The 13794-nt window shown below is 38.9% G+C and overlaps 1 protein-coding gene across 1 annotated transcript in view; it reads left to right on the top strand.

The window, feature by feature from the left end:
- The window catches only part of pkd1b (polycystic kidney disease 1b), a 472814-nt gene that overhangs the window by 102830 nt on the left and 356190 nt on the right, over nt 1-13794 (top strand). The window contains exons 17-19 of the mRNA XM_059949028.1: nt 997-1141; nt 1863-2450; nt 7833-7989. Of these exons, the coding sequence (XP_059805011.1) occupies nt 997-1141; nt 1863-2450; nt 7833-7989 (890 nt within the window). The remainder of the gene's footprint in view (nt 1-996; nt 1142-1862; nt 2451-7832; nt 7990-13794) is intronic.

The following is a 13794-nucleotide window of genomic DNA, read 5'->3' as shown; positions in this document are numbered from 1 at the left end:
AACCAATTAAACAGTTCAGGTCAAAGACTGGCCATCAGAACAGGGAAAGGGGGAAATCAAGATAATTTTAAGTTGCAGAGATGGTGGAGGAGGGATGGATAGGACAAAGGATGTGTCTCCAATAGGGACAGGCTGAAGTATCTCTGACAGGGATTGGCTGAAGTATCTCTGACAGGGATTGGCTGACATATCTCTGACAGGGATTGGCTGAAGTATCTGGGACAGGATTAGGGTGAAGTTGCCATGGAGGCAAGATATTGAAGTTACCTGGTGGATACGTTAATGAGGCAGTTGGTGAAAGATAAGACAATCAAAGGATGTAACTGAAATGTATAGTAGAGTTATAGGACAGACCCAGTTTTCAAGTCAATGAAAAAAGTAAAACTGAGCAAGTATTACACACAAAAGAAAACCTGCAAATGCTGGAAATCCAATCTGGGAGACCACTTCGCTGAGCACCTACGCACTAACCATGCATGTTCAGTGCACTTTTTCTGCGAAGTGTTCACTCGGTCTGCATTTTGAACACTGAATGCAATTAGATTGCAGAAATGCTAGTGAATTGCTGACCAAAAATCGTACACTGCTTGCATTTAATTTAATTTCCTCTGTAGTGAAGGCTGATGCAAAATACCTGCTTAATTCATCTGCCGTGTCCATGTTCTCCATGACTGATTCTCCAGATTGACTACCTATAAGACTAATGTTCACTGTTAGCTCTGTCATTAATGTCTTTTACATTTCTAGTCAACTTTATCTCACAATCTGATTTTCCCTTTCTAATTCATCTTTTACTCATCTGTTGCCATTGCCTTATGACCAATCCACTAACCCACCTTTATGAAATTTTTTTTCTTTATTTGTTACTGGCCTTTTATGTTCTTGTTGGGATGAGATGCGTGATGCCAGAACAATGTTCTTCCAGAAACAAAATCATCAGTCAGAGCACCTTCAGATGCTGGTCATTTCATGAGTTTATATCTTTCTTCTTCCTAGGCTTTCCCTGAAGAGTTTGTTAGGGGAGAAGGATTAGCCAGAAGTTTGGAAATGAGCAGACAAATGATTGACATAATTGGGAATAAGACAGGTCAAGGATCAGCCACACCCACAGAAGCTGGAAGAAATATCTTGCGAGTCCTAGGTACCTGGAACTTCTGTATAATATTGTTTTATAATTATTATATTTTGTTGTAGGTGATGAATTCTTCACATTGCCAGTATTGTATCAAACCTGGCTAGAGATGCTGTACAAGGTAGACAAGGTTTAGGGTAGCAATTAAAGAGGATGTTGAATTTTAAGATTTTTTTTTGTGTGCCTTACTCTGCCAGAGCCTAGGCGACCACTTTTTTTTTCAAGTGGTTGTCTTGGAGGAGAGATTCTGTGAGTGGTCCCCCACGTCCTTCTCACAGCGCAGTGTTTTTTTTTATGAGACTGAGTTGCGAGCTCGACACTCAACCCGGCATGGATGGAAAGCGTGACCAGGAGCAGCCCGACTGGATTGAAATTCGGGAACCTTCGCTCCGGATCCTGCTGCTGATATCACTGCGCCACCAGCCGGCCAATTTTAAGGTAAATTAGTCAATAAGAGAAGAACACAATCAAAAAAGCTGCAAATGCTAGAAATCTAAAATAAAAACAGAAAATACTGAAAACCTAACATGTTAGGTTTAATCAGGTTTCAGGTTGTTTACTGTATACATCTTCCAATATTAAATGGAACCGTCATCAGTGTGGAGAGAAATGTTTCAGCTTGAAAACCCTTTCTCAGAATAGGCCAGTTTCAAGGAGACAGGAGCAGATTTAACTGGGGTGGGGGTGGGGAAGACTGGAATAAATATTTGTTTATTGTTTCTGGATGCAGGTGCTGCAATAGCTGCGGTAAATTCCGATCAGAATAATGGCAGTGATGCAGCCAGTGGCCTTGTCACTTCTGCCTCCATCTTCAGGCTGACCAACGATCTTGTCCAGTCTCTCATGCGCTCTCGTGTGTTCAATGAGGAACTATTGTCCCTGTCTGTCCGAGAGATTGACGTGCATGGGAAAAGAACAGACCCCTTCAATTTGCTGTGTGCCTGGCCTCAGGACCACTGCCACTTCCATGTCCCCCAGGCACTGTCCCATCAGCTGTCAGCAAACCGTGAACTCATCCAGATCACAATGAGCCTCCGAGTCAACCCGTTCCTGATGGGCTCTGTCAGCAATGACAGCATCTCTACCCACCTCGGATCCATGGAGTTCAGCAGTCCACAGGGCCTCCCTGTCCCTGTCAGCGGCCTGTCCGCAGAGACGTCTATCCGTGTTATCTTACCAGACAGGAGAACGCAACACTGGCGGCACGGTGCAGTGACAAAGATCCTCGGACCTGGAGAGAGCACGAACTTCACAGTCCAGCCCGTGAGCAGCAACCATGAAGCTGGACTCCATGTCTGCCTGCGATTCACCCTGCTGGGTGAGTGTTCGTTCAGTCATTCCTGTGCAGTGATGTCTGCTTAGAGTATAAATCCTCCCATTGGCTTTACTTCTCAGGCAATGGAAAATGCTGATGTGTGGGGTGGGATTGTGGAGGGAGAGTGGATGATCTATTAAATAGAGTAGCTACAGAGCTGTATTCCTCAACAGCCATCAGCTGGCTTCCTTCCTATCAAAGCCCCAAAGGCACCAGCATTCCTCGTCCAGCTGGATAACAAGTAGACTCTCCATCATCTGAATGGATGATCTTCAGCTCATCCATTTATCCTTTTTATTCCAATCTGATTATTACCTAATAACCAAAATGTTCAAAGATGTTTTGATTAACTGATTTTAATCAAATTTCAAAGTAGATTTGTATCAAAGTCCATATATGTTACCATATACTACCTTGATAGTCATTTTCTTGCATGCATTTATAGAAAAAATATAGAAATACAAGATAATTTAATGAAAATCTATATAACCATATAACAATTACAGCATAGAAACAGGCCATCTCGGCCCTTCTAGTCCGTGCCGAACACTTACTCTCACCTAGTCCCACCAACCTGCACTCAGCCCATAACCCTCCATTCCTTTCCTGTCCATATACCTATCCAATTTTACTTTACTACTTTACTTTGTCTACTTGAACAGACAAAGGCTGACAAATGACCAATAGCATAAGAAGGCAAAGTGGAGGCTAGTTTTTAACGGCTGGAGATTGTAGAGATAAATTGAATGATGATGTTTCTGGAGAAGGTTCAGACAATTAATTGCTGGAGATTGTAGAGCTATTCTGAAGTGCAGAATCGCCTGCAAATGTTTCAGGAGATGGGTCCAGATGGCAGGCTTCAGCTGATGCGTGTTCAGATTCTGACCTTGGGTATGCCAGTATCTGGTGATGACCATGGGGCACCAGCCAAAGGGGCCTGTGTTCAGACATGCATACAACCGGAACTCAGTCTCTGTTCCCAGGAACTTTGATTCTGGCTCAGTCCTCAAGAGGCCCAAGGAACTTAAATGGGGGAAGTTATCCACTCAATTCCTGATTCAAAATGAAAACCTGGAATTGTAACTTTCAGCCTGAAGGGACTCCTTTTCTGCAAACTAGTAAGATGAACTATTTCTAGCAGAGTTACTGCAGCCCTGCATTACCGCCTTAATCCAGGCAACCCCACTGGAGGCAGGATCAGAGATTTGAAAAAAAAGCATGTAGACTAAGTTTAAAGTTCTCCTCTGAGGTTGGGAAATATGGGTCCTTCCTTGCTTCTGACTATGACCCTTTGCTCTGCTTGTGGTCAGTATGTTTAGTTGATATTATCAGTGTAGCCAAAGTGTGTTAGTGGTGAAGGAAATGTGGATGTGGTACTAATATATCAGGCTGCTTCACTCTGGATGGTGTCATGATTCTGGAGAATGTGTTGGAGTTGCATTAATCCAGGCAAGAGGAGAGTATTCCATCGCACTCCTGACCTGTATCTTATAGATGGAAATAGTTTATGGTGTCTGCAGGTAAGTCTGCAGGGTACCAGGACTACAACCAGCCTATGTAACCACAGTTTTGTCTGGCTTGTCCAGATGAGTTTCTGGTCAAAGGTGATACCATGATGTTAATGGATGTGAATTCACTGATGTAATGCCATTGAATATCAGAAGTAGGTAGCCATTGCTAGGCATTTGTATAGCAGTTATTGTCACCTTCCTGAGGTCTTCCTGCCTACAGGCATAGACTGCTTCATTTGATGAGAGAATAACAGAATTGGATATTGTACAATCATAAATTGGCATCCCAATTATGACTGTATGATGGAAGGAAAGTTCTTGCAGAAGCAGCTAAAAGTCATAGGGAATAGGAATTTTGACAATATCACAAATAGAATTCTGCCAATTTGATTCATTTATGTATCTCCAGAAATGACTGGGAAAACAGGAAACACCTAATACTTTGAATATTTAATAACTGACCAGCTGTGGTACTGAAGATGCAGTCCAGAATTAGTTCTCTCTTTAGCACAGCTATTCCAGTTTAATTACAACACGAGTGTCCACCCAACAATGTAGAATTAACAAAGTATATCCTGAGCACAAACAGCAGAATAAATGTCACCTATTACTGTCCCAGCAACCTGCTTCCAATGAAATGATGAAATGAAAAGGCGTCATACATAGTGTTAGTGCTTGTCTTGGTGAATCATCTAGGACTAAGCAGCCCAATAGACTCACAGTCAGACTCCCACCTTGACGCACTTGACCACAAAACTTACCAGGACATTACTGAGAGCAGTTTGTATGAGCAGTTTCCCATGTATCAAACATAGGAGGTGTCTTAAAATATAGCTACACCACCCTGTCCTTGGGGAGAGTTAATGACCAATGTTAAATGCTGCCTTTGCTAGTGATATAATTGGAGCAGAAAATGACATTCAAAATCTGAAAAAATACCAACTTATGCTATATGACAACACTGTTGGATTTGTAAATATCTATTGGTACAACTGGTCTGTGGCCACCACACCTACTGTATATTCACCAGAATGGGTCTGGGGCTGAAGGTTTATTAATTTATGTTACATTAACTGAAGGGGTTTAGAGATGATCTGCTTCAGATTGTTTCTAATGTTAAGCAGCCTGTCAGTTCTAGTAGAGTATAGGAAGTCTGTCACAGGTTGTGTTTCTTGTTTACAGTCTTGGTATCCTGTCTAACCATGATGATTACATGTGAACAGCAGGGAATAGAGGGATACAGACCACATGCCAGTAGATGGGACTAGTTAGATTGACATAGAAGTGGTAACAATTCTAAAATTCTCCAGATGTGGCCTAACTAGAGTTTTATAAAGCTGCAACATAGCTTCCAGACTCTCAAATTCAATTCCTTGATAAAGACAAGCATACAACATGCCTTCTGTACCACCCTATCAATGTAGCCACTTGCAGGGAGCTATGGACTTCGACCCCAAGATTCCTCTGCACATCAACAATGTTAAAGGTTTTCCATTCACAGTCCACCGCCCCTTTACATTTTATCTCCCAACATACAACATCTCACATTTTGCTGAGTTAAACTTCATTTGCCATTTCTCTGCCCATATCTGTAAATTATCTATATTGTGCTGTATCCTTTGTCAATCTTCTACACTGTCCTCAGCACCAACCTTCATACTTCCTGCAATATGTCTACAGTTTCACCTGGGTCTTTCATCACAAACAGCACTAAGAACACCACTAGTCACAGACTCCAGCAGCATTGACCACTACCCTCCATCTTCTATGAGTAAGCCAATTCTGAATCCTAACAGCAATTCCCTGGGAATCCCATGCTTCTTCTGGATGAGCCTGCTGTGAGGGACCTCATCAAATGCCTTACTAAACTCCATGTAGAGAACATCCACAGCTCTACTTTCACTGTTCACTTAACACTGTTTTGTTTGGCTGTATTCATTGGTATTTATGTATGGTTGAATGACAATTAAACTTGAACTTTGCCTTCATCACAACCTCAAAAAACTGAATCAAGTTAGTAAGCCACAACTTTTCGTACTCAAAGTCCACATTGACCTCACCAACCTTCTCCTTGGAATTTTGTAGCCTCATCCAGATGTTACTGTCTTTGAGCCTTCTCCATGCACCATCCCTAAAAATCTCTGCTCTACCAGTCAGGGGTTTTGCAATTCTACGATGGGAGTGGCTGCTACCTAACAGCATACAGTGTAAGCTGTCACCTTCAGGAAAGACAAGGTGGTCTTGGGAAATGAAACAAGTTAGTGGAAGGATTCCAAGAATGTCACAATGGTGATCCCAACAACACACTTCCAGCTTGCAGTTTTCCCAAGGACATATAGATGTTGCTTCTTATGAAGTGCAGTTCCAGTAGCTGTGGCTGTCTCTCCATAACAGATTGAAGTTATCATAGAACCATAGAACATTACAGCACAGAAACAGACCTTTTGGCCCTTCTTGGCTGTGCTATTTTTCTGCCTCGTCCCATTGACCTGCACCTGGCCCATATCCCTCCAATCGTCTCTCATCCATATACCTGTCCAGGTTTTTCTTAAATGTCAAAAGTGAGCCTGTATTTGCCACTTCATCTGGCAGCTCATTCCACACTCCCACCACTCTCTGTGTGAAGAAGCCCCCCCCATGTTCCCTTTAAACTTTTACCCCTTCACCCTTAACGCATGACCTCTTTTTTTTCTCCCCTAACCTCAGTGGAAAAGGCCTGCTTGCATTCACTCTATCTATACCCATCATAATTTTATACACCTCTATCAAATCGCCCCTCATTCTTCGATGCTCCAGGGAATAAAGTCCTAACCTATTCAACCATTCTCTGTAACTCAGTTTCTCAAGTCCCGGCAATATCCTTGAAAACCTTCTCTGCACTCTTTCAACCTTATTAATATCCTTCCTGTAATTAGGTGACCAAAACTGCACACAATACTCCAAATTTGGTCTCACCAATGTCTTATACAACCTCACCATAACATTCCAACTCTTATACTCAATACTTTGATTTATAAAGGCCAATGTACTCAAAGCTCTCTTTACAACCCTATCTACTTGTGACGCCACTTTTAGGGAATTATGTATCTGTACTCCCAAATCCCTCTGTTCTACTGCACTCCTCAGTGTCCTACCATTTACCTTGTATGTTCTACCTTGGTTTGACCTTCCAAAGTGCAATACCTCACACTTATCCGCATTAAACTCCATCTGTCATTTTTCAGCCCATTCCTCCAACTGGTCCAAATCCCTCTGCAAGCTTTGGAAACCTTCCTCACTGTCCACTACACCTCCAATCTTTGTATCATCAGCAAATTTACTGATCCAATTTGCCACATTATCATCCAGATCATTGATATAGATGACAAATAACAATGGACCCAGCACTGATCCCTATGGCACACCACTAGTCACAGGCCTCCACTCACCGAGAAGCAATCCTCCACTACCACTCTCTGACTTCTCCCATTGAGCCAATGTCTAATCCAATTTACTATCTCTCCATGTATACCTAGCGACTGAATCTTCCTAACTAACCTCCCATGCGGGACCTTGTCAAAGGCCTTACTGAAGTCCATGTATACAACATCCACTGCCTTCCCTTCATCCACTTTCCTGGTAACTTCCTCGAAAAACTCTAATAGATTGGTTAAACATGACCTACCACACACAAAGCCATGCTGACTGTTTCTAATAAGTCCCAGTCTATCCAAATACTTGTAGATCCTATCTCTTAGTATTCCTTCCAATAATTTACCCACTACCAAAGTCAAACCTACGGCCTATAATTTCACGGCTTTTTGAGTCCTTTTTAAACAATGGAACTATAATCATGTGGCTAATTACTTTGGAATCTTTTTCTCTCTTTCTCTAGAACTTGGAGGAGCTCAGGACCCGGATCCTTTCATCCATATTCGTGTTCATAATGACTCCCGGTTTAATGGGACTCACTACAAAATGACCAAAGGAGTCGTATTACCTTCTGATACTGGCAGTCTGAGTGCTGAGCACACAATCTTCCTGTTGCCGGAGTGAGTGGACTTGGTCCAAAATCAGCTTCCTGATAATAGTTAGGATCTGTTGCTTGGCTGAATATGTCCATAGTAATAAAAATGGAAAATGCTTTATCTGTGGAGAGAGGAGCAATTACTGGCACTTCCCTCATGGCAGCTGCAGAGTTTATTCTCCAAACTGGAACATGTGATGCGTGTGTGTGTACAGCAATCAGACAGCTACTTTACCAGAAATGAATCAGATTCAGAATCAGAATCTAATTTACTATCAGCTGCATGTGTCATGAAAACTGTTAGCTTTGCGGCAGCAATATATAGAATATACTGTAATAGAGAGAAACAACTGGATTATAGTAAGTATGTAAATAATATATATATATTAAATAGTTAAATTAAATAAGTAGTGCAAAAACAGAAATAAAAAAGTAGAGGTAGAAGTAGAAGTATGGATTCAATGTCCATTTGGAAATCAGATGGCAATGGGGAAGAAGCTGTTCCTGAATCGTTGAGCGTGTGCCTTCAGGCTTCTATACCTCCTTCCTGATGGTGGCAGTGAAAAGAAGACATGTCCTGGGTGATGGGGGTCCTAAATGGTGAACACCGTCTTTTTGAGGCATTGCTCCTTGAAAATGTCTTGGATACTACAGAGGCTAGGCTAGTGTCCATATTGGAACTGGCTAATTTTACAGCTCTGCAGCTTACTTTGGTCATGTGCCGTAGACCCTTCCCACCCCCACTTCATACCAGTTGGTGATGCAGCCAGTTAGAATGCTCTCTTCAGTACATCTGTAGAAATTTGTGAGTGTTTTATTGACTAACCAAATCTCCTCAAACTCGTAATGAAATACAGCAGCTGCCTTGCTTTCTTTGTAGCTGCATCAATATGTTGGGTCTAGGTTAAGTCCTCAGAGAACTCAGGAGCTTGAAGTTGCTCAGCTTCTCACCTTCGGATCCCTCTATGAGGACTAGTGTGTGTTCCCTCATCCTACCCTTTCTGAAGTCAACAAGTCGTTGTTTTGGACTACTGATATCGAGTGCAAGGTTGTTGCTGTAACACCACTTAACTAGCTGGTATATCTCACTCCAGCGCACTCTCTTGTCACCTGAGGTTCTGCCAACAATGGCTGTATCATCAGCAAATTTACAGATAGCATTTCAGCTATACCTAGCCACACAGTCATGGGTGTAGAGCAGGGGTTCCCAAACTTTTTTTCTCCTTAGAGCCTTACCACTAACTGAGGGTCCATGGACCTCAGGTGGGGAACCACTTGTGTAGAGAGAGTAGAGCAGTGGGCTAAGCACACAATTCTGAGTTGCGCCAGTGTTGATTGTCAGCAAGGTGGAGAAGTTATTTCTTTCTTTCTTTTTAAATCTTTTTATTAGTTTTAAACAAACATAAATGAAACATGAATACAAAATGTTTGAGAGTACATAATTAATAGTTTAAATAGACATTCAGATATGCAATAATAAAAATATATAACCTCTCAAACCCAGAACAATAATAAACAAAGAAGTAAAAAGAAAAAAAAAGGAACCCCCCCCCAAAAAAAAGAGAGAAAAAAACCAAAAAAAAACACTAACCAACATGGGCCATTGAATATATTAAGTACATATACAGTAGTGCCAATAACTCCGAACCTCCATCCAATTGATTAAGGATAATATAAGTAAGGTTTAGGAAAAGACAATTCAACTCATATGAAAATGTTGAATAAAAGGTCTCCAAGTTTCTTCAAATTTAACTGAAGGTTCAAAAACCACACTTCTAATCTTTTCTAAACTCAAACAAGAAATAGTTTGAGAAAACCACTGAAATACAGTTGGAGGATTAATTTCTTTCCAATTCAATAATATAGATCTTCTAGCCATTAATGTAACAAATGCAATCATTCATTGAGATGAAGCAGATAAACGATTATTATCCATCATTGGTAAACCGAAAATTGCAGTAAGAGGATGCGGTTGAAAATTAATTTTTAAGACTTTTGAAATAATACTGAAGATATCTTTCCAATAATTTTGTAAACAAGGACAAGACCAGAACATATGAGTCAATGAAGCAACATCAGAATGACATCTATCACAGGTTGAGTTAAGATGAGAGTAAAATCGAGCCAGTTTATCCTTAGACATATGAGCTCTATGTACAACCTTAAATTGTATTAGGGCATGTTTAGCACAAATAGAGGACGAATTTACCAATAATAAAATTTTTTCCCGTTGCTCGGTAGATATAAGACAATGCAACTCTTCTTGCCATTCCTTCTTAATTTTTTCTGATACATCTAACTGTAAATACATGATCATCTTATAAATGATGGCTACTAAACCCTTTTGATAAGGATTAAGAGCTAAAATTCTATCTGTAGTTCTTTCGAAAAAGACTGTAACTCATTATACAAAAAATTTCTAACTTGCAAATATCTAAAAAAATGGGTTTTAGGTAAATTATATTTATTAGATAGCTGTTCAAAGGACATAATGTTATCATCCAAAAACAGATCACGAAAACATGTTATACCTTTTGTTTTCAAAAGAAAAGCTTGATCCATAGATGAAGGCCGAAAAAAATAATTAGATATTATAGGACTTGATAAAATAAATTTATTCAAACCAAAAAATTTACGAAATTGAAACCAAATTAGTAATGTATATCTGACTATGGGATTAGTTATCTGTTTATTCAATTTGAATAAAGAAAAAGGAAGTGAAGATCCTAAGATTGAAATCAATGAAAAATCTTGCACAGATTTACATTCCAAATTTACCCATTGTGGGCAAGTAGCTATAGTCCATTCTTGTGTCCAGAATATTAAATACCGTATATTGACTGTCCAATAGTAAAATCTTAAATTTGGTAAAGCCAAGCTGCCCTTCTTCTTAGGCTTCTGTAAATATTTTTTACCCAATCTAGGATTTTTGTTCTGCCACAAATAAGAAGATATTTTAGAGTCAATAGTATCAAAAAAAGCTTTAGGAATAAAAATTGGTAATGCTTGAAATAAATATAAGAATTTAGGTAGTATCATCATCTTAATAGCATTAACTCTACCAACCAATGACAAAGATAGTGGAGACCACCTAATAGCAAGTTGCTTAATTTGATCAATTAAAGGTAAAAAGTTAACCTTAAATAGATCTTTATGTTTTTTTAGTAATTTTAATACCTAGGTAAGTAAAATAATCTGTAACAATTTTATATGGTAAATCTTTATAAATTGGAACTTGCATATTTAATGGAAATAGTTCACTCTTGTTAAAATTCAATTTATAACCAGAAAAATTACTAAATTGAGCAAGCAAAGACGAAATAGCAGGGATAGATTTTTCAGGGTCAGATATATATAATAACAAATCATCAGCGTACAATGATACTTTATACATCCTGTCCCCACGGGTAATACCCAGAATATTAGGTGATTCCCGAATAGCTATAGCCAACGGTTCTAAAGCAATGTCAAATAGTAAAGGACTTAAAGGGCAACCTTGCCTGGTACCACGAAATAACTGAAAACCGAAGCTATTGGAGCGTAGAAGGTTGAGGGGGGATTTGATCGAGGTATTTAAAATTTTGAGAGGGATAGATAGAGTTGACGTGAACAGGCTGTTTCCATTGAGAGTAGGGGAGATTCAAACTAGAGGACATGATTTGAGAGTTAGGGGGCAGAAGTTTAAGGGAAACACGAGGGGGTATTTCTTTACTCAAAGAGTGATAGCTGTGTGGAATGAGCTTCCTGTAGAAGTAGTAGAGGCCAGTTCAGTTGTGTCATTTAAGGTAAAATTGGATAGGTATATGGACAGGAAAGGAGTGGAGGGTTATGGGCTGAGTGCGGGTAGGTGGGACTAGGTGAGATTAAGGGTTCGGCACGGACTAGGAGGGCCAAGATGGCCTGTTTCCGTGCTGTGATTGTTATATGGTTATATAAAGGTTTATGGTATTTCTAATTTATGGTTATTTCTAATCCACACAAATTGTGGTCTTCTGGTTAGGAAGTTGAAAATCCAGTTGCAGAGGAGGTTACAGAGGCCCAGGTACTGGAGCTTTTTGATCAGAACTGTAGGAATGATTGTGTTAAGTTCTCAGCATTTATCAATGAACAGCATCCCAACATGGGTCTTTGTGTTGTCCAAGGCCACGTGGAGAGCCAATGAGATTGTTCCCACCAGAGACCCATTGTGGTGATAGGCAAATTGCAGGGGTTTCCCAGTCTTTGCTGCAATAAGTTTAATTCAAACCACTTTATACACTGGCAGATAAATAGATCTTGTAGAATTAGAGAGAAATAAGTAACACACTTTGTGTCATGTCTTACTTAACCACAAGATTTCACAAGCTGCTTTGTATACAATGATTGAGAAGCTGAATCAGATATATTGGCACTGAAATATGCCCTGAAATTTGCTGTTTTGCAGCAGCGTTAGTGCAGGACATAAAAATTACTATAATTTACAAAAATAGAGCAAAAGACAAATAAAAAGGTAGTATTCATGGGTTCATGAACCATTCAGAAATCTGGTAATGGAATGGCAGAAGCTGTTCTTTGATCGTGGATCTTCCAGCTCCTTTTCTTTCTTTCTTTCTAAATCTTTTTATTATTAGTAGTAATATGGACAGAATACAAATGATATATTGATAAAGAAATTACAAACTTACAAATTCCATTACATATGAAAAAAAACATAAACAATAGTTCCAATATAAATGAGTTTACCAAGACATAAGCCATACAATATATGTATGAACATGGTAAGTCTAAATATTTCATAATCTATGATATAAAAAAACAGAAAAAAGAAAGAAAATATATATATATAATGCAAAACTAGCTAATCTACTAATCTAATAACTAATATAGAAGAAAAAAGAAGCAAAAAAAAGAGAGAAAAGAAAAAAAGGGGGTTGTTTATAATATCTCACAAGAATAAATATTCATCAATGCCGTCACTTCCGGTCCTCTCAACATACATAAGCTAAAAGCTGGGAAATCAAATGAACTTGGAACAGGGTCATATTACATCATATGAAAATGTTGAATAAATGGTCTGCATTACTTTTCAAATTTAATAGGTCTCAAAAACACCACTTCTAATTTTTTCTAAATTTAAACATAACATAGTTTGAGAGAACCAATTAAATACAGTGGGAGGATTAATTTCCTTCCAATTCAACAATATAGATCTTCTAGCCATCAGAGTTAGAAATGCAATCATTCGACGGGCAGAAGAAGATAAATGCAGTGAGTCTAACATTGGTAAACCAAAAATTGTGGAAATAGGATGAGGTTGTTAATCAATATTCAAAACCGCAGAAATAATATCAAAAATATCTTTCCAATATTTTTCCAAAAATGAACAAGACCAAAACATATGAGTTAAAGACGCAATTTCAGATTGACATCTATCACAAATAGGACTAATATGAGAGTAAAAAAGAGCTAATTTATCCTTGGACATATGGGCCCTATGTACGACCTTAAATTGTATTAATGAATGTTTGGCACATATCGATGATGTATTAACTAATTGAAGAATTCTATCCCAATTCTCACTAGAAATAATAAGGTTAAGCTCTTTTTCCCAATCACTTCTTGTCTTATAAAGGGGCTCTGAATGTATCTTCATAATTATATTATAAAGTTTTGAAATAAGCCCTTTTTGAAAAGGGTCTAATTCAAATAAACTCTCCAAAATATCTGAAGGCACAAAATTTGGAAACGTAGGGAGTACAGAACTTAAAAAATGTCTAATCTGTAAATATCTAAAAAAATGAAATCTAGGCAAGTTATATTTGTTGGATAATTGCTCAAAAGACATAAAACA

The sequence above is a fragment of the Hypanus sabinus genome, chromosome 23, assembly GCF_030144855.1.
Source record: "Hypanus sabinus isolate sHypSab1 chromosome 23, sHypSab1.hap1, whole genome shotgun sequence".
In the NCBI taxonomy this organism is placed as follows: domain Eukaryota; kingdom Metazoa; phylum Chordata; class Chondrichthyes; order Myliobatiformes; family Dasyatidae; genus Hypanus; species Hypanus sabinus.
Note: the sequence above shows the minus strand (reverse complement) of the source record. Positions and strands in the feature narration are given on the sequence as shown.